The sequence below is a fragment of the Microcebus murinus genome, chromosome 20 (genome assembly GCF_040939455.1).
Source record: "Microcebus murinus isolate Inina chromosome 20, M.murinus_Inina_mat1.0, whole genome shotgun sequence".
Taxonomy (NCBI): domain Eukaryota; kingdom Metazoa; phylum Chordata; class Mammalia; order Primates; family Cheirogaleidae; genus Microcebus; species Microcebus murinus.
The window spans coordinates 25,113,226-25,131,885 of NC_134123.1; the positions used below are offsets into that span (position 1 = coordinate 25,113,226).

Consider the following 18,660-nt stretch of genomic DNA (forward strand, 5'->3'; position numbering starts at 1 on the left):
CTTGGCTGCTTTTATGAGCAAGTCCTGGGCATGGCCCTCAGCTTTCCCTACCTCTCAGCTGCGGGGGATGGAAGCCTCTTCCTGTGCTCCTAAGCAGGCTTTCACACTCGGCCTCTAATCACCTCGTGATCGCTCAGCTCTTTTCTTTTCTGAAGTCTTTCCATGTTTAGCAGCCACCACCAGTTTCGCCATTCTCATACTTACTCTGTCCCCTGATCTCTCTCCACCTGCCAAGGTATGGAACCTGGTAGGGAGCTGTCTTCCACCAGAGTCCCAGGGCAGCTGTCTGCGGAGCAGCCTCCAAGGTCTCACTGCTACCTTGTGCCCGGGGTATCTGCTGTCCCCCCAACCACCACTGGGGGGGTGTCCTCACTGCCAATGCTACCTTGTGACCAGGCTATCTGCTGTCCCCCTCCCAACCACTGGGGGGCGTCCTCACTGCCAGTGCTACCTCATGACCAGGCTATCTGCTGTCCCCCTCCCAACCACTGGGGGGCGTCCTCACTGCCAGCCAGGCACTCAGAGATCGCTCTGCACATCCCGCCTTAGCACCTGCATTCTGCAGCCCACTCCAGGTACCCGGTCACAGCTGAAGCTCCCCAGGAAGCAGATTCTCAGAGGAAGATGAGCTTGCAGGGAGTGCCCAGGATCGATACATTTGATAATAAAATAAATAAAATCACATTTGGCTCACGAGGGTATTTCTTTCAGACAGGGCTGGTTAGAAGGAAAAAAAGGCACAGCATGCAGTTTTCATGATGGCCACCAGATGGCAGCCCTATCCCGGGGTTGCGGTTTTCAGCCTCCCAGGGGAGACCCTAGGGAGGGGCGTCTCCCAGGGGCGGGGGACGTGGCAGAGATGGGTTTTATCAGCAAGTGAAAGGTTTGTGCTGGCTGCTCCGTTTTTATATTAATTATGCATCACTTTCATTTGTATGTAAACTGTTGTTGACATAATAATGAGATATATGTCCTTTGCTCTCTGTTTAAGAGCAGGGCTCCCCCACTGAGCTGGGAGTTTCCTTGGAAGACTGGGCTCCTAATATTTTTAAGTTTATTTCAAGTCCCACTCTTCTGCCCTACCCCTCTCTTTTTGCTTTTCTCCCTTTCACGTGTTCATTCTCCGCATCCAAGTTCAGCTCTTTTCATGTCCTTGGAAATTAAATTTTATATATAACTTTAATTTCAACATATTATGACCGCCTGTCATCTAATATTTGGAGCTATATCATCCATAGAGGAAAAAATATCTAATATTCCACGAGGCAGAGAAGAGTATTAGGAAAAACAGTGAAAGAGAAATGCAGAAGGGAGCCCCTCCCCATTCCTACCAAGATGCCAGCTTAGTGCGGCCTGCTGGCTGCCTCCCCCAAGACCAGCCTTGAGGGAACTCTCAAGATATGGAGACAACTGGGAGAAAGACCTGGGAGAGGCAGGGCGAGGTGGCTCACACCTGCAATCCTAGCACTCTGGGAGGCTGAGGTGGGTAGATTGCTTGAGGTCAGGAGTTCGAAACCAGCCTGAGCAAGAGCGAGACCCCACTTCTACTATAAGGTGTGTTCTGAGGCACTGGGTGGGGGGGTTCACGGAGGAGAAAGGTGCCTGGCATGAGTGGCAGAGGAGAGGAGAAAGCTTCATTGAAAGCTGCCTTGGTACCAATGCCAACCTGCAGGGCTATGGACTGCATAGTGTGGCCAAGGACTACTGCCTTCCAGAAAGTTCCGTAGGTCAAGCTGGCTTCAGCAGGTAGGGGCTGAATTCTAAACCCAGGGTGGAGTCCTGAACAAAGATGAGATATAGTACCAAGCTTCCTGCAAAGGCAAGGCTGCCTGGGTAACTGCAGCCTCCCAAGAAAGCAGTGTGGACCCCTTGGTAAGAGACAGGGACAGGTCCAGCCCGCAGCCCCGGGACAGAGAGAGACACATGCAGTGTAATTGGTGCTTTTGAACACATGCGTTTAATGAGTATTCTTGGGGTGGGTGCAGCAGGAGCCTGGGGCTCAGTTGGCGGCCAAGATCTCCTCAACCCAGGGCAGGAGCGCGGTGACGCGGGCGTACACAGCGGGCGAGGAGGTGGAGCAGGTGCCGCTGCCCCAGGACACGATGCCCACCAGGTTCCAGGCTCCGTCCTTCTGGCAGACCAGGGGGCCGCCAGAGTCACCCTGCGGGAAGGAGAGAGGACGTGTCTCCAAGCCTGAAAATGTGCCCTCCCCCTGGCAGTGTCCAGGGAGGGGTCAGAGAGGTGGCAAGTGTGGGCCAAGGCTCTGCCCGAGTCCCTCAGGTCTGGGTGCACGGGGCAGTCCCAGCTCCTCTGCTATTCACCCCTGTGGGCAGGGGCTTCCCTCTCTAAGCCTGGTCACCATCTGTCCCATGGGCCGACACATCCAGCTCAGACAGAGTCCACCCCCTTCCTGCCTGGGGCAGGGAGCCTGGGCATGGGCCTGTGGGCCTCGTCCCAGCCTCCTTTGCTGGGCACCGGGAAGGAGTGCAGTTAGTAGGTGAGGGCAGGGGAGAGGGGAGCCCAGACTTCCAGGCTGGGAACCCTGTGGCCCCCTGGCCCGACCAGGGCCTAGGGATGGTCGGTGGGGCGGGCGGGCGGCCGAGCGAGCCTCACCATGCAGGAGGAGACGCCGCTGGCCCCAGCGCAGACCATCACGTCGGTGATCTTGCTGCCCCAGAACTTCTTGCAGTCGGCGTTGGACACGAGGGGCAGGGCGGCCTGCTGCAGCTTGTCGGGGGTCTTGTTGGCTGCAGGATGGGAGGGGGCGGCTCAGGGCCCTCGGCCCCCCAACCCACCAATGTGGGGGTCCTGAACTGGCCCCGCCTGCCCTCTCACCATCGCTGCGTTGTGGGAACGTCTCCCACAGCCTGAAAGCGTCTGGGACAGGGTCCCTTCAGAGGCCACAGCAGGTGGGGACTCTGCACCCCCGTCTGGAGAGCAGCCGGGCTGCCCGGGCACCGCCGCCCGCTGCAGGGGAGCAGGGCAGGGCTGCTCACCAGAAACATACGCTCAGGGACCTCAGTGTTGGGCTGAGTGTTTATTCCCGGTCCGACATTTTTTTTTTTTTTTTTGAGACAGAATCTCACTGTCTTGCCCAGGCTAGAGTGAGTGCCATGGCATCAGCCTAGCTCACAGCAACCTCAAACTCCTGGGCTCAAGCGATCCTCCTGCCTCAGCCTCCCGAGTAGCTGAGACTACAGGCATGTGCCACCATGCCCGGCTAATTTTTTCTATGTAATTTTAATTGGCCAATTAATTTCTTTCTATTTTCAGTAGAGATGGGGTCTCGCTCTTCCTCAGGCTGATCTCAAACTCCTGACCTCAAGCAACCCTCCCGTCTGGGCCTCTCCCAGTGCTACCGGTTGGTACATTTTTAATCCAGAGGATTTTCAGTAAAGAAATGGACGGACTGAGGACTGTGTTGGGATCAGCCCAGAGCAAGGGCAGCCAGCGGGTCACCCGGACACGCCTGCCGCTCAGGCAGCCCAAGCCCAGGGCGGCCCCGGCCGGGACAGGCCCCGAGCACCCACCGTTGTACTTGGTCTTGCCCCAGCCCGTGGTGACGCACAGCGACCCCGCGGGGAAGTCGTCGTCGGCGCTGGGCAGGCACACGGGGGACACGGTGTCGGAGAAGCGGGCGGGCGTGGCCAGCTTCAGCAGGGTGATGTCGTTGCGCACGGTGAGCATGTTGAACTTGGGGTTCTTGAAGACCTGCCGTGAGGACCAGAACGCCCTGCTGAGCACCGGGGTGTCGGGGACCTGGGGCTTCCAGGAGACAGACTCCTTCCTGGAGGGAACGGCCTCGGAGCCAGAGGGGGCCCCCAGGCCGGCCCCAGCACCCGGGGGCTCCTGTCCCTCCCGCCCGCCCGGCCCCTGGGCTGAGCCGCCGCCCGGCGCACCTTGGCGATCTTCAGGACCTGGATGTTCTCCTCGTCAGAGCCCTGGTCAAACTCCCCGGCCACAACCTGGTCCGTGGTCCTAGACAGAGCGACGGGTGAGGCCTGGGAACAAGCCGCCCCCCGCCCCCCAACCGGACCTGGGTGCAGAGCCCGAGGCTGCCCGGCCCTCACTTGACCCCGCAGTGGGCGGCGGTGACCACCCAGTCCTCGCTGATGAGGGAGCCCCCGCAGAAGTGGAAGCCGGTCTTGTCCTGGGGAGAGGGATGGGAGGGTCGGCAGCTCCCCAGCCTGGCCCCGCCCCAGTGCCCCGCCCCCCCATGCCCGGAATCCCCCTCACCTGCAGGGACACCTGCCAGGGCCAGGAGCCGGGGACGGCGTCCTCCCCATTGACGATCCTGGACAGGCCAGTGAGCACGGGGCTGATGGCGGGGACCCCGCAGCCTGGGGGTGGGGGTGGGAGTCGAGTGAGGAGGGGCCGAGGTCGGCGTTGTAGAACTGCTGGTTTCTACATGTGGTCACCCAGGCCAGCTCGGGACACCACTGTGACACAGCCAACCTCTCTGGAGACTTTCTCTGGTCTCCCAACCTCTAGGCTCACACACAAGGCCACATGCAGCCTGAGGACCCCAAACTCCCTTCCGAGGATGCAGAGGGATGCGGCTGCCCCCACCTGGCCATGCCCTGGGACTGCAGGGCTCACCCTCCAGGCCCGCCCCTTCCTGGCTGTGTGACCTAGACCGGTCCTGGCGGGTGCTCACATTCCCAATGTCCCCAGCTGTCAAATTGGGAGCAGAACAACACTAACTCCACAGGTCATAGCTCTTCTGTGACACCTGGCAGGGGGAGGGGATGTAGAATGAAAACCTGAAACCCCAAGTCCGTGGGAAATGTGAGACTCTGATGGTGCCATTTTACACTGCGGGTGCACCTTGAATTCCGCATTTTTGTGAAACTTCAAATTTCAGGGTCTATTCATCGTGTCAAATTTTGATTTCTTAATTTTTTAAATAAAATCAGACTTTTTTTTTGAGGCAGAGTCTCACTTTGTTGCCCCTGGCTAGAGTGCCGAGGCATCAGCCTAGCTCACAGCAACCTGAAACTCCTGGGCTGGAGCAATCCTCCTGCCTCAGCCTCCTGAGTAGCTGGGACTACAGGCATGCGCCACCATGCCCAGCTCATTTTTTCTATATATATTTTTTAGGTGACCAATTAATTTCTTTCTATTTTATAGTAGAAACGGGGTCTTGCTCTTGCTCAGGCTGGTTTTGAACTCCCGACCTTGAGCGATCTACCCACCTCAGCCTCCCACAGTGCTAGGATTACAGGCATGAGCCACCACAACCGGCCCAAGATCAGACTTTGATTCCGCATAATAAAAGGACACATCAGCTGGGCACAGTGGCTGATGCCTGTAATCCCAGCACTTTCTGAGGCTGAGATAGGAGGATCACTTGAGCCCAGGAGTTCGAGACCAGCCTGAACAACATAGTGATAATCTGCCTCTACAAAAAATTAGTGGACTGTGGTCACATGCTTATAGTCCCAGCTACTCCGGAGGCTGAGGCAGGAGGATCACTTGAGCCTAGGAGTTGGAGGTTGCAGCGAGCTATGACAACGCCGCCACTGCACTCTAGCCCGGGCAACCAATAAAAAAATTGGTATTGTAGGCCGGGCGCTGTGGCTCACGCCTGTAATCCTAGCTCTTGGGAGGCCGAGGCGGGCGGATTGCTCAAGGCCAGGAGTTCAAAACCAGCCTGAGCAAGAGCGAGACCCCGTCTCTACTATAAAATAGAAAGAAATTAATTGGCCAACTGATATATATATAAAAAATTAGCCGGGCATGGTGGTGCATGCCTGTAGTCCCAGCTACTTGGGAGGCTGAGGCAGAAGGATCACTCGAGCCCAGGAGATTGAGGTTGCTGTGAGCTAAGCTGACGCCACGGCACTCACTCTAGCCTGGGCAACAAAGTGAGACTCTGTCTCAAAAAAAAAAAAAAAAAAAATTGGTATTGTACTAGCAAAAGAATTAGAAACCAATGGTGGAGAAGTCACACAAGGAAGAGTGCATTACACTGATGCAAGTGAACGAGCCGCATGTCCTGTCAGCACGGAGAGATCTAAGACAGCATGCGGGAGCGACACAGCACAGACGGACACACTCTGTTAACGTAAACTTCCAAAACCCTGTACATGGTTCATGGATTTATAAATCTGCAGTACATTTGCATAAACCTGCATAGGAGTGACACACAGCAAGTTCAGAATGAGGTTTGCCTTCCAGAGAGGGAAGGGGAAGGTTTAGCTGAATCTATTTTATGTTTTAAAAAGAAATATCTGAAGCAAAACTGCACAAAAATGAGATTTGCTAAATTCCTATGGTAGATACGTGGATGTCATAATATTTTATATATATATATAAATTTTATTTTATTATATATATACACACACACACATATATTTTTTTTTTTGCTATTTTTTTCTTTCTTTAAAATACAAAACAAAATGCTTAGCAAGTGCCTGCACGATAAATAAGAACCCCAGGTGGACACCATGGGAGGTCCCCTGTGGCCACACCTTACCCTGCCACAGCACCCCTCTCCTCCCTGCAGCCCCAGAACAGAGCCTCTTCCCGGCCGGTGGCCACCGGCCCAGCACTCACCAAAGGCGGCCCCCACAAGGGCAAAGCAGGAGAGGAGCCAAAGAAACGCCATTGTGCAACAGCCAGGGAGGTGTAGGGCCTGCAGCTGAGGGGCCCCTTTTATGTCCCCTGTGTCCCCAGGCCCCGCCCAGCCCCAAGGCCTGAGGGCCACCCTCCCTGCTATCCAGGGACCTTGGGTGATAAGTGGGGGCCAAACCCTCTGCACAGTCCTCTGGCTCTTAGCCGGGGACACCTCAGCCCCTGGGAAAGGGGCAGCTGCCCTGTCCCCACATCACCCACCGCCTGCCAGCTTTGGCAACGCCTGGCACCCCCAGGGCCTGGCAGAGCAAGGAGGCAGCTCAGCGCTCTTCTGTCCCTGGGCCAGAGGGAGGAACTGAAGGCAGCTCCACCCCAGGGTTCAGAGAACCTCAGCTGGTGGCCACTGGGGGACCTCCAGGACCACAGCCGTGGCCTGCAGGTTCTCACCAGTGTCTCAACCCAACTCACACTCACCTACCAGCACAGGTGGGCACGGTGCCCTGGGTTACCCAGAGCGTCACCTCGGCCACCACCAGTTCAGCCGAGCAGCCTCCGAGCGTAGTGAGGGTGCGGTTGAGTGAGGGCTGCCTGGTTGGTGGTCGTAACAGGTGGCCAAATGTGCCGACAGCCCAACCCAGTCTGCTCGATGGAATTATCTTTTTCTGTGATGATTCATGATTTAAGGAACCAGTCATGGTATAAAGTTTAGTTTCTTGTAAAATGGAGCTTTGATTCCACACTACAAAATGACACAAACTCTTTTCATTGTCACGGAACAATGAGAACAGACATGTGTGGGTGACAGGCCGATGACCACGGGCGGGAGGCAGAGACCAAGGGACCCTCAGTGCCCTGTGCATAAGCCCCGTGCTCGGGGGACAGAGCCCAGGCACCCCTGCCTCGTGGGCCCTAGCGCTCCTGACACGCATGGACGCCACACCAATGAGAATGGGACACGAGAACCCAGTTGCCAAGTAAGGCTGCACAGGGACGGCCCCAGGCACCTGCCTCACCCACGACATGGTTTCAAAGAAAGACTTGGGGAGCACAGAGTCTCCACCGGAGGCCTCGGGCTCTGTGGCCAGCAGGGCCACATCCCCCTGGCAGAGCTGGTCCGGGGAGCAAGACGGTGTCACTGGGCTGATTACGGCGATACTGTTGACGTGAGCCTGGTTCCTTTTCAAGTTCTGTGTGCCTGTATCAATTTAGTTTTGTTTTAGGGCTGTGTGTTCTCCAGCAGTGGGGAGCAGTGGCCGGGCCCCTCGGGGCAGGGACCGGCAGGCCCGATCCCCAGCTGCAGGGAGGTAGGAGGGGGACATCAGGCAGGGCCGGGCCAGCCACACTTCGCAGGACACAGAGGGCTGGGCCAGCAGTGTTTCCCTAACTGGTACTGACGCTTGCTGACATTTCGTCTGCCTGTGTCGCCAGCCGGGCTGGCGGGGAGGTGCTCGCTGAGTGTCAGCCCTGGCTCTGGGCCTAAGGAATTCACATTAAGTTCTAGACCAGGCTGATGCATTGAGACATTAACATCTGCTGCGTTTTTCCATCACCCAGTCCAAGCAGGGAGTGAAGCCATTTGTGTTTTCCTTGCCTCGGATCTCTCCAGAGCAGGAACCGGTGAGGTCACCACTCTTCAGCCTGGAGTGACAGCGGGACTCATCGCAGACCCGAGTGTGGGAGCTCCTGGCCTGGACAGGGGAGCGGCCCCCCAGCCTGCAGAGAGCCGGGCCTGGGAGGCCGAGGGCCACCGGACAAGGCTCGTGTGCCTTTGCCCACGTGGTTTTCCCTTCTGGCCATTCCTTTAGGTCCCCAGCTCGTCCCTCGTGCAAACCCGGCCTGAGGCACGCGCTCCCTGGGGCAGAGGGTAACTTTACAGAGAGCAGCGGCTACTACCGCTGGCCCACAGACGTCTCCCCGTCCTGGTGCACATGGAGGGGTCTCATAGAGGGCCACCCCCCATCCCAGGGACAGAACTCTGATTAACAGAAGCCTGGGGGGGACAGAGAGACAGGAGAGCCCCAGCCTCTCCCTCTCTGCACTTCAGCCCATTCTCTGGGGATGTGGTGCTTGCAGCCTCGAGACCCGGAGCAGAAAGACAGAAACCCTAACCCCGAACCACAGCGCCACTGGGCTGCAGGCACCAGTCTCTGACCTCCAAATCTCTGCTCATAGGAGAAAAGCAAATCCCTGATACCGAGCCACCATCAGCCACGTATTTGATTACAAAGAGCATCTTAAGTGACATGAAAGACCCACAGTCATGGCGCTGGATGTCTTCCCTTCTCCACACTCTGGCCCAGACCCCCTGGCGGGTGCAGCCGGGAAAGCCCAACAGGAGCAGCCCTGGGGAGGGTGGAGAAGAGAGGGATGAGTATCGGAGCATTTGCTCCCCGGCTCCTCCCTGAGAACCCCCCCCAGCTCCGCAGCCCCCCTACACAGCTGCCTTTTCCCTCGGCTCAGGCTGAAGGGCAGGTGGAAAGGAGGCCCCAGGGCTGTGGCGCTAAGTCCTGCAGCATCACTTGCTCGTGAGCACCGTGGAAGCGTGCGAGTGGCCAGTAGGCTGTGGAAAGGTGACCAAGAACACCAGGGATTCAGGAAATGCAAAGCAAAACCACAATGAGACACCGTTTGACACCTGCCAGGAGGCTGTAATGTAAAAAGAGAAAATAACAAGTGTCGGTGAGGAAGTGTGAAACCGGAACCCTGTGCACTGCTGCTGAAAGGGTGCAGCTGCGTGGAAAACTGTGCGAAGTTCCACAAAAGCCTCAGCACAGACTCGCCTTATAACCCGGCAATTCCATTCCTGGGCATATCCTCCCAGAAAGTAAAAGCAGGGACTTGAACAGATACTTGCACACCAGTGTTCATAGCAGCACTGTTCACAACGGCCGGAAGATGGAAACCATCAACGAATGCATTGGAATGTTCCCCACGCAAAGGAAAGATTAACGTTTGAGGTGCTAGATACCCCAGTCACCCTGATTTGGTCATTACGCACTGCATACCGGCACAAAAATATCATGCGTACCCCCAAAATATGTACAACTGTTATAAATCAATTAAAAAACAAACGAATGGGCCAGGCACGGTGGCTCACACCTATAATCCCAGCACTCTGGGAGGCCGAGGCGGGAGGATTGCTTGAGGTCAGGAGTTCAAGACCAGCCTGCCGAAGAGTGAGACCCCGTCTCTACTAAAGATGGAAAAATTAGTCGGATGTCGTGGCGCATGCCTGTAGTCCCAGCTACTCGGGAGGCTGAGGCAGGAGGATCGCTTGAGCCCAGGAGTTTGACACTGCTGTGAGCTATGAGGACGCCACTGCACTTTAGCCTGTGTGACAGAGTGAAACTCTGTCTCAAAAAAAACCCACAAAAAACAAAAAATTAATGGATAAACAAAATGTGAGATATACATACAGTGGGATATTACCCATAAAAAGGAATGAAGTTCTAAAACAGGCTACAACATCCATAAACGTTAAAAACATTACAGTAAGAGAAATAAGGCAAGCACAAAAGGAAAAATATTGTATGATTCCATTTATATGAAACATCCACAATAGGCACATTCATATAAACAAAAATTAGGTTAGAGATCCACAAGGGCTTGGGGGAGAGAGGAATGGGAAGTTACTGTTTGGCGGGTACACGGTTTCTGATTGGGGCGATGAAAAAGTTTGCGAAATAGTGATGACGGTGGCACGATACTGTGTATGTCATTAGTGCCACTAATTGTACACTTAAAAATGGTTAAAGTGGCAAACTTTGTTATATATATTTCATCACCGTTTAAAAAAATTAATGTAATAAGCCCAAATCCCTTGAATCATACACTTTAAATGGGTGAACTGTGTGGTATATGAATTGTATCCCAATAAACCTGTTAAAACAGATACTGAGGAATCAGAGCCCCCTGGAGAGCAAATCCAGGAAAACGTGATGACGTCGAAGGATGGGAGCGTTCAGCCTAGAGCTCGGCCAACAATCAGAAATGCTCAGGGTATACAGCATATTGACCTGCTGAAAAAAAAAAAAAAAAAAAAAGAAATGCTCAGGGTGGCTCTGGAGGAGTCACCCATCTCCAGTGGCCACAGGACAGATGGACGTGGCCGGGCCTGACAGTGCAGGCCGGAGAGTTGCAGGACCTGCTAAACTCACGCTGCCCGGCCGCCAGGATTCCGGGGCTCAGGAACTGTGGGGAAGGCGCGGGCACCCGGCGCCCGACAAGGGCTTTGGGGCAGACGGAGAAATGGGCAGAGAGCTCGAGCCCCCAGTCTCCCCGAGACGCCCTGCCAATGTCGCTGGGCACTGCCCACTCTCCATGGAAGCGCTCAAGGACAAGCCAGGGTCACCTCTCAAGAGGACCAGCTCTCCTCAGAACCCACCCAGCCCCGGGGGCTCCAAGAGCAGACCCTGGAGTGGCTGGAACACAGCCCCGGCTCTTCACAGCTCCCTGTGCCCAACCTGCGCCAGGAAACTTCCATGGAAGGCGGCAGGCAACGAGCAAGCCAGCAGTGCCAGACTGCCCAGAAGAACCGAACTCTTACCCACTCTGCAGCAGCCAGCCCAGGAAGCCCAACAACAGCAGACAGCCCCAGGGCTGCCCTTGACCCCCGACCACAGCGGCCCTGACCTCGCCCCGCTTCCCACTCAGGGCCGGCTGGGAAAGCCAAGGACGCACCTCGATGACCACAGAAGACGCCCCCCTCGGAGCTACCCCGCTACCCCGCGCCCCAGGCCACTTGTGTGCTCGAGCAGCACACCACACACTGGGTAGTTGATGAAACACAGAAATGTATTTTCTCACAGTTCTGAAGGCCGGAAGTCCAAGGTCAAGGCGCCAGCAGGGCTGGAGGCTCTGGCCCCAAGATGGCGCCCGGAACGCTGCGTCTTCACCAAGAGGACAAGAGGGGCCGAGCTTGCCCTTCGGCCTTTCACCCTTGACCTTTGCAAGGGCGTTAATGCAACCCGGGAGGGCAGAGCCTCGCAGCCTAATTGCCTCTTAAAGGTCCCAGCTCTAAAGCTGTCACAATGGCAACGACATTGCAACACGTGTTTCAGGGGGACACGCTGTCACACCGCAGCCGCCTGACGGCCCCAGGGCACTTCTGAGCTTCCCCTTGTCCACTGGGAAACTTCCCCTCTCCCCTGCCTGCCTTGGAGTCTCTGCCTGACACAAGTGACGGTGGCCGACTCCCTTGCTGTGGCAAAGCCTGAATACAGACCCTCTGCTCATTCTCATGTGGGTGGGCTTCGTGTATCTCCACAAACACCAGCCCCCCACATGCCACCCCTCCTGGGCCACAGCCCACCTCCCCTGTCGCTAGCCCTGCACCTACATGGAGCAGGAGGACAATCCATCGGGCTGGCTCAGGAAGCACACTGCGCTGTCATTCAAGAAAACATTGCCGGCTGGGCGTGGTGGCTCACGCCTGTAATCCTAGCACTTTGGGAGGCCGAGGTGGGCGGATTGCTCAAGGTCGGGAGTTCGAAACCAGCCTGAGAGAGACCCCGTCTCTACCAAAAATAGAAAGAAATTAATTGACCAACTAAAAATATATATACAAAAAATTAGCCGGGCATGGTGGCGCATGCCTGTAGTCCCAGCTACTCGGGAGGCTGAGGCAGGAGGATCGCTGAGCCCCGGAGATTGAGGTTGCTGTGAGCCAGGCTGACGCCACGGCACTCACTCTAGCTTGGGCAACAACGTGAGACTCTGTCTCAAAAAAAAAAAAAAAAAAAAAGAAAAGAAAACATTGCCCCCAGCCTCATCTCGCCAGGGACAAAACCTGGGTGGCAATTTTGGAAGTACCTGTTGGCTCTGCAAGAAGGGTCCCGACCCCCTGTGTAAACCCGGTCCCCAAGTCCTCTACCTGGTGGAAGGAGCAGGGAAATTTTACGAAGGGGCCACTCCAAATGGGGTGCAGGAATCAGATCCTCAGCTTTGCTGTTAAGGTACAGCCACTGTGGAAAACTGTCTGACAATTTCCATCAACACAGCCCTACCCTATCCCCCAGCCATTTCACTCCTACGTATTCACCTAAGAGAAACGAACACACATCCACATGAAGACCTGTCCTCGGTGGATGTCCACAGCAGCTTTATTCATGATAGATCAAAACCAGAGCGTGTTTAGGCAAATCGTAGCGCATTCGTACAATGAGTCGCTATTCAGCATAAAAAGGGAAGAAACTGCTGAGACCTGCAACAACAAGGGTGAACTTCAAAAATACGGTGCTGAGTTAAAGGAGCCACACCGAATGAGCACGCGCTGTGGGATTCTATTTGTATGAAATTCCAGAACTGGCAAAACTAATCTATGGGGAGGGTACGGAGTTTCAGTTTTGCAAGATGAAAAGTAGTGGACATTGGCTGCCCAACACTGTGAACGTGCTTAGTACTACCCGAGTGTACCATCAGAGATGGGGCCGGACGTGGTGGCTCACGAGTGTAATCCTAGCACTTGGGACGCCAAGGCAGGAGGATGGCATGAGGCCAGGAGTTTGAGACCAGCCTGAGCAAGAGAGAGATCTCATCTCTCTATAAAAACAGAAAAAATTAACCAGCTCTCACACCTGTGGTCCCAGCTACTCAGGAGCCTGAGGCAGGATCATATGAGCCCAATAGTTTGAGGTTGCAGTGAGCTATGATGATGCCATTGCTTTCTATCCTGGGCAACCAAGCGAGACCCTGTCTCAAAAAAAAAATAAAATGGTCAAGATGGTAAGTTTTATGTGTATTTTGCAATTAAAAGATTTTTTAAAATTAAAAACAAAACAAAGACTAATCTGTGGGGAAAGAAATCAGAACAGGGGATTGGCTGCCAAGGGGCGGGCGTAGGAAATGCTATCTTGATGGGGTGGCGGTTACAGGGCAAATGCATTTGTCACATGTCATCAACCTATGTACACTTTTGATAGGTACATTTTACCCTAAGTATAATTCCATTACAAAATAAATAAAGGAACAAGAGGCAGCACAGGAGGCTGCAGTACTTGGGAACCCCCAATGCATCCCTCCCCCACCCACCCAGGCAAGGCCGCAGCTCTGGCGCACACCCCTGCCCCGGCTCCCTGCACACGTGTCTGCTCTGTCCGCTGGTGTACACATCCCGCTTCCCCAGCACCTGACTCTCTGCAGGGCAGGGGTGTAGGGGGGTGGTCAGGATCCTGTGCTCCTGCGGGGGCAGGTGTGTGGCCACCTCCCCGCCCACACAGCTGTGCTGGTTCTCATGGCCTGAGCAGCCTGCTGTAGGGCGGGAGGGGTGCAGCGGCAGGGCACGGCCAGCTGTCAGCTCCCAAGGCCACGGCCAAGGCCACTGGTCAGCTCAGGCAAGGCAGGGGCTGCCAGGGCCTGGCCGCTGCGCCCTCTCACCTCTGCTGGGCCACCCTGAGAGGTGGCCAGTTCTCAGCTGGTGCCTCGTCTGCACCAGGGCCCTCCTCGCTCTGCCCTGACCCCTCCACCCTGGCTCCAGTCCCCTCGGGCCACAAGGGCCTTTCCTGCCACTCCCAGGCACTGGCTTTTCTGCTCCCTGTGCCTGGACGTGTCTCTGCCCGGGATGTACCTGGCTGCGCTGCAAACCCTAAATGTCCCTGTCAGAGTGAGGCCCTCCTGGCCGCTTAGCGGGTGGTGATGTAGATTTTACTTATTTTTAAAAGAGACTCTCTTCCCAACCTCTCCCACCCTGGCCCCTGTGAGCGTGCTGCAGGCAGGAATTAGTTGTTGATTTCGTTTGGGCTATTGCAGTCCCGCGGCCGGTGAGCGCAGGTTGGTGGGATGAACAATAGGTTTCCCGCAGACCAAGTCACACGACATCTGTCTCGTGTTCTGCCTTCCTACCTTGTACACTGTTGCCTCCCCTCCCTGGGATTAGAGATTCTTCTAGAATGAGCCTGTGTGAGGCCTGGTCCCCGTGCTGTCCAGAAGGGTGGGACCGTGTTGTCCTGTGGGACCCATGCTAGAAGCATCCCCATTCGCACACATAGAAACAGGATCAGAGAGGGTAAGTAACTTGCCCAAGGCTCCACAGCTGCCTGACAGAAACCTGTGCCGTGAATAACACCTTACAGTCATCAATGCAGTGGAAATTCAAAACAGCCATGAGGCACTTTCCTGTGCATCTGGGGGACTTGCCCTGCCTCTGGCAGTCTCAACGCCAAGTTTCTCCCTCCCCAGTTCCCCAATAGTTGGGTCAGGGCCGCACCACCCACCCTGTCGCCAAAACCATGAGCCAGGTCTCCCTGACGCCCACTACACCTTGAGGTCCGGCCTCCGTCAGCTATTGCCAGGGTGACGGCAGGGCCCCTGGCTGGTCCCCAGGCCCAGTCCCGCCCCGGGACGCCCCCTGCTCAGCTCTGGCTCCCGTGCACCAGCCCTGTGTGCGGGGCCGGCTCCGTGCCAATGCGCGGAGGGCAGCTCATCCCTCAGAGCCGCCTACACTCGGCCCAACCGACTGCCCCGGACATCGACCGAGCCATCCTGAGACTAGGCAGCCTCTCCCGCCCACCCAAGCCTCCATCCCACACCCTGGGGCACAGGCCTCCCCGCCAGTCTCTCCCCTACATCGCCACGCTGCCCAGGGGCTTTCAGGCACTAATGGATCCACTAAATCCTTTGCCCAGGGCCCTCCAGACCACAAGGCTAGGCTCCGGCGCAATCCCGGGGCTTCTGCACTTGTCTGCACAGGACCCCTCCCGAGGCAGGGCCTGGGGGAGGAGGCTGTGGGTTGAAGGCCACCTTGTTTAGCCCCGGCTCAGCTGGGGCCGCAGCTGCTGCCATCCCAGGCTCCCGTGCCAGCCCTGCTCTGGCACATCCTGACCACTTGGGCACACTCCCAGGCCAGGGATTATCGCCCAAGGTCTCCAGATAACGGCCGGGCGCGCAGGTATGTAATGGGGAAGCCCCAGGCAGGCGTCTTCCACCTCTGTGACTGCAGCACCATGGCCTGCCTGTGGCTCCTGTCCTGCTGGGCCCTCCTGGGCACCGCCTTTGGTGAGTGCGGAGGCAGGAAGCTCCTCTCCCTGCACACCCACCCCCAGCAGGGTCCCTGCTCCCAGCTCAGCTGTGTACAGTGGCGAGGGCCTGAGCAAGTCACCCAGTGGGGCGCTGGGAGGATTGGACCAGACCTCAGGTCCCTGCTTCCCTTCCTCACGCCCGGCCGGTCTCGGGATCCCAGGGGAGGAAGTGGACATCCCTGGGGCTTCCCCGAGGCCTCCAGAAAGTTCTCTGAACTGTCAGCGGCTCCCGCACAGGCTCAGATGTTGCATGCGGGCAGTTGTGGCTTGGCACCTTCAAACCCAAACCTTTTGGGAACTCGAGCCCTGCCCTTTTAGACTCCTGTTCACTGTGCTTGCCGTGGGCCAGGCGCAGAGCTTGTGCCTTACCTGCTAACTCGCCCGGCATCCATACTCCACAGTCGTGAGGCTGGCAACTGTGTGATCCCCATTTTGCTGATGGGGGAACTGAGACGCCATGTGATCTAGCAGTGGTGGGGCCTGCAGCACACCTCACGCCCTGCCTGGGGGGCTTGCCCCGCAAGGTGAGGACAGGGTCCCATTGCTCTGTATCCCAGTGCCCAGGGTCGCTTCTGGAGGATTCCGGGGCTGGGGCAGGACAGTCAGGGCTGACTTCTAGGAGGAGGAGGAGGACGGTGAGAGCCAGGCAGGGTCCCAGAGGGGAAATGGGTGGGGTGGTGCCCACCCTGGAAGGGAGCTTGGGGTCTGCAGGCTGGATGTGGCAGATGTTTGAGCCCAGAGGTTGGAGGACAGAAGTTTCCAGAGAAGTTGGCACTGTCGCAGTGGGATCCCGAGCTGGCCTGGGTGACCACATGTAGAAACCAGCAGTTCTACAACGCAGACCTCGGCCCCTCCTCACCCGACTCCCACCCCCACCCCCAGGCTGCGGGGTCCCCGCCATCAACCCCGTGCTCACTGGCCTGTCCAGGATCGTCAATGGGGAGGACGCCGTCCCCGGCTCCTGGCCCTGGCAGGTGTCCCTGCAGGTGAGGGGGGTCGCTGGCACGGGGGCGGGCGCACTGGGGCAGGGCCAGGCTGGGGAGCTGCTGACCCTCCCATCTCTCTCCCCAGGACAAGACCGGCTTCCACTTCTGCGGGGGCTCCCTCATCAGCGAGGACTGGGTGGTCACCGCCGCCCACTGCGGGGTCAAGTGAGGGCCGGGCAGCCTCGGGCTCTGCACCCAGGTCCGGTTGGGGGGCGGGGGGCGGCTTGTTCCCAGGCCTCACCCGTCGCTCTGTCTAGGACCACAGACCAGGTTGTGGCCGGGGAGTTTGACCAGGGCTCTGACGAGGAGAACATCCAGGTCCTGAAGATCGCCAAGGTGCGCCGGGCGGCGGCTCAGCCCAGGGGCCGGGCGGGCAGGAGGGACAGGAGCCCCCGGGTGCTGGGGCCGGCCTGGGGGTCCCCTCTGGCTCCGAGGCCGTTCCCTCCAGGAAGGAGTCTGTCTCCTGGAAGCCCCAGGTCCCCGACACCCCGGTGCTCAGCAGGGCGTTCTGGTCCTCACGGCAGGTCTTCAAGAACCCCAAGTTCAACATGCTCACCGTGCGCAACGACATCACCCTGCTGAAGCTGGCCACGCCCGCCCGCTTCTCCGACACCGTGTCCCCCGTGTGCCTGCCCAGCGCCGACGACGACTTCCCCGCGGGGTCGCTGTGCGTCACCACGGGCTGGGGCAAGACCAAGTACAACGGTGGGTGCTCGGGGCCTGTCCCGGCCGGGGCCGCCCTGGCTTGGGCTGCCTGAGCGGCAGGCGTGTCCGGGTGACCCGCTGGCTGCCCTTGCTCTGGGCTGATCCCAACACAGTCCTAAGTCCGTCCATTTCTTTACTGAAATTCCTCTGGATTAAAAACGTACCAACCGGGAATAAACACTCTGCCCAACACTGAGGTCCCTGAGCGGTCCGTTTCTGGTGAGCAGCCCTGCCCTGCTCCCCTGCAGCGGGCCGCGGTGCCCGGGCAGCCCGGCTGCTCTCCAGACGGGGGTGCAGAGTCCCCACCTGCTGTGGCCTCTGAAGGGACCCTGTCCCAGACGCTGTCAGGCTGTGGGGGACGTTCCCACAACGCAGCGATGGTGAGAGGGCAGGCGGGGCCAGTTCGGGACCCCCACATTGGTGGGCTGGGGGGCCCGAGGACCCTGACCCGCCCCCTCCCATCCTGCAGCCAACAAGACCCCCGACAAGCTGCAGCAGGCCGCCCTGCCCCTCCTGTCCAACGCCGACTGCAAGAAGTTCTGGGGCAGCAAGATCACCGACGTGATGGTCTGCGCCGGGGCCAGCGGCGTCTCCTCCTGCATGGTGAGGCTCGCTCGGCCGCCCGGCCCACCTCGCCGACCACACCAGTCCCTGGTCGGGCCAGGGGGCCATAGGACCCCCCACTGTGGAGGCCTGGTCTCCCCTTTTCCCTCCTCTGCTAACCTCACTGCTTGCCTGGTGTCTCAGAGCCACCATGTAGCTAATTTCCTTTGATGTCAACATCTGAGCAAACATCAGCACCTCCTGGAGTTGCACAGTGCGCAGCCTGGACAGTGGAACCTGGTGGCCCAGAGGGCTCCAGCAGCCTCTCCTCCCTCACAGAGGCCCCATGGCCAGCCCCCCACCACCCTGCTCTTTCTCCTGCTGGTCAAACCAGCTTTTGGGCTTCTATTACAGGACCCCACCGTGGGGGGAGCCCAGACTTCCAGGGCACAGACCACACAAGGAGCAGCTAGATCTTGCAGAATCCATGCAGTAGCACATGTGGAGCATCCACTGGGCGTTAGGCTCTGGGAACAATGTCCAGAGGCCTCTGTGGCCGAGCCACCTGGGCTGCCAGATCTAAGCCCCCTTCTCCCTCTCCGGCAGGGTGACTCTGGCGGCCCCCTGGTCTGCCAGAAGGACGGAGCCTGGAACCTGGTGGGCATCGTGTCCTGGGGCAGCGGCACCTGCTCCACCTCCAGCCCAGGCGTGTACGCCCGCGTCACCGAGCTCCTGCCCTGGGTTGAGGAGATCCTGGCCGCCAACTGAGCCCATGGGCACCCCCAGCCTCACTGATCCTGCTCCCCACAAAGCCTCAATAAACCCGTGGAACACGT

The 18,660-nt window shown here is 57.8% G+C and overlaps 2 protein-coding genes across 2 annotated transcripts; one reads left to right on the top strand and one right to left on the bottom strand.

The window, feature by feature from the left end:
- Positions 1 to 1,938: 1,938 nt before the first annotated feature.
- On the bottom strand, positions 1,939 to 6,654 carry LOC105875474 (chymotrypsinogen B-like). Its single transcript, XM_075995798.1, has 7 exons — positions 6,559 to 6,654; positions 4,237 to 4,340; positions 4,071 to 4,150; positions 3,900 to 3,978; positions 3,531 to 3,711; positions 2,614 to 2,747; positions 1,939 to 2,161 (listed from the first exon to the last, which is right to left on the bottom strand). Exons 1-7 carry the CDS (start codon positions 6,608 to 6,610, stop codon positions 2,000 to 2,002), a joined length of 792 nt encoding a protein of 263 aa, XP_075851913.1. The 5' UTR covers positions 6,611 to 6,654; the 3' UTR covers positions 1,939 to 1,999.
- Positions 6,655 to 15,489: 8,835 nt separating this feature from the next.
- Positions 15,490 to 18,660, top strand: LOC105875475 (chymotrypsinogen B). The gene is made up of 7 exons (XM_075995799.1): positions 15,490 to 15,567; positions 16,473 to 16,576; positions 16,662 to 16,741; positions 16,834 to 16,912; positions 17,101 to 17,281; positions 17,751 to 17,884; positions 18,431 to 18,660. The coding sequence occupies exons 1-7, from the start codon at positions 15,516 to 15,518 to the stop codon at positions 18,590 to 18,592; spliced, it is 792 nt and encodes a 263-aa protein (XP_075851914.1). The 5' UTR covers positions 15,490 to 15,515; the 3' UTR covers positions 18,593 to 18,660.

What these genes read in the sequence shown, in the direction of transcription:
- LOC105875474 (XM_075995798.1), bottom strand. Translation starts at nt 6,610, where the DNA reads ATGGCGTTTCTTTGGCTCCTCTCCTGCTTTGCCCTTGTGGGGGCCGCC. An exon ending in GCCGCCCACTGCGGGGTCAA is followed by an intron (nt 3,979 to 4,070) that starts GTGAGGGCCGGG and finishes CGCTCTGTCTAG; the next exon opens with GACCACGGACCAGGTTGTGG. An exon ending in GCGGCGTCTCCTCCTGCATG is followed by an intron (nt 2,162 to 2,613) that starts GTGAGGCTCGCT and finishes TCCTTCCCGCAG; the next exon opens with GGTGACTCTGGCGGCCCCCT.
- LOC105875475 (XM_075995799.1), top strand. Translation starts at nt 15,516, where the DNA reads ATGGCCTGCCTGTGGCTCCTGTCCTGCTGGGCCCTCCTGGGCACCGCC. An exon ending in CCTGGCAGGTGTCCCTGCAG is followed by an intron (nt 16,577 to 16,661) that starts GTGAGGGGGGTC and finishes CTCTCTCCCCAG; the next exon opens with GACAAGACCGGCTTCCACTT. An exon ending in GGGCAAGACCAAGTACAACG is followed by an intron (nt 17,282 to 17,750) that starts GTGGGTGCTCGG and finishes CCCATCCTGCAG; the next exon opens with CCAACAAGACCCCCGACAAG.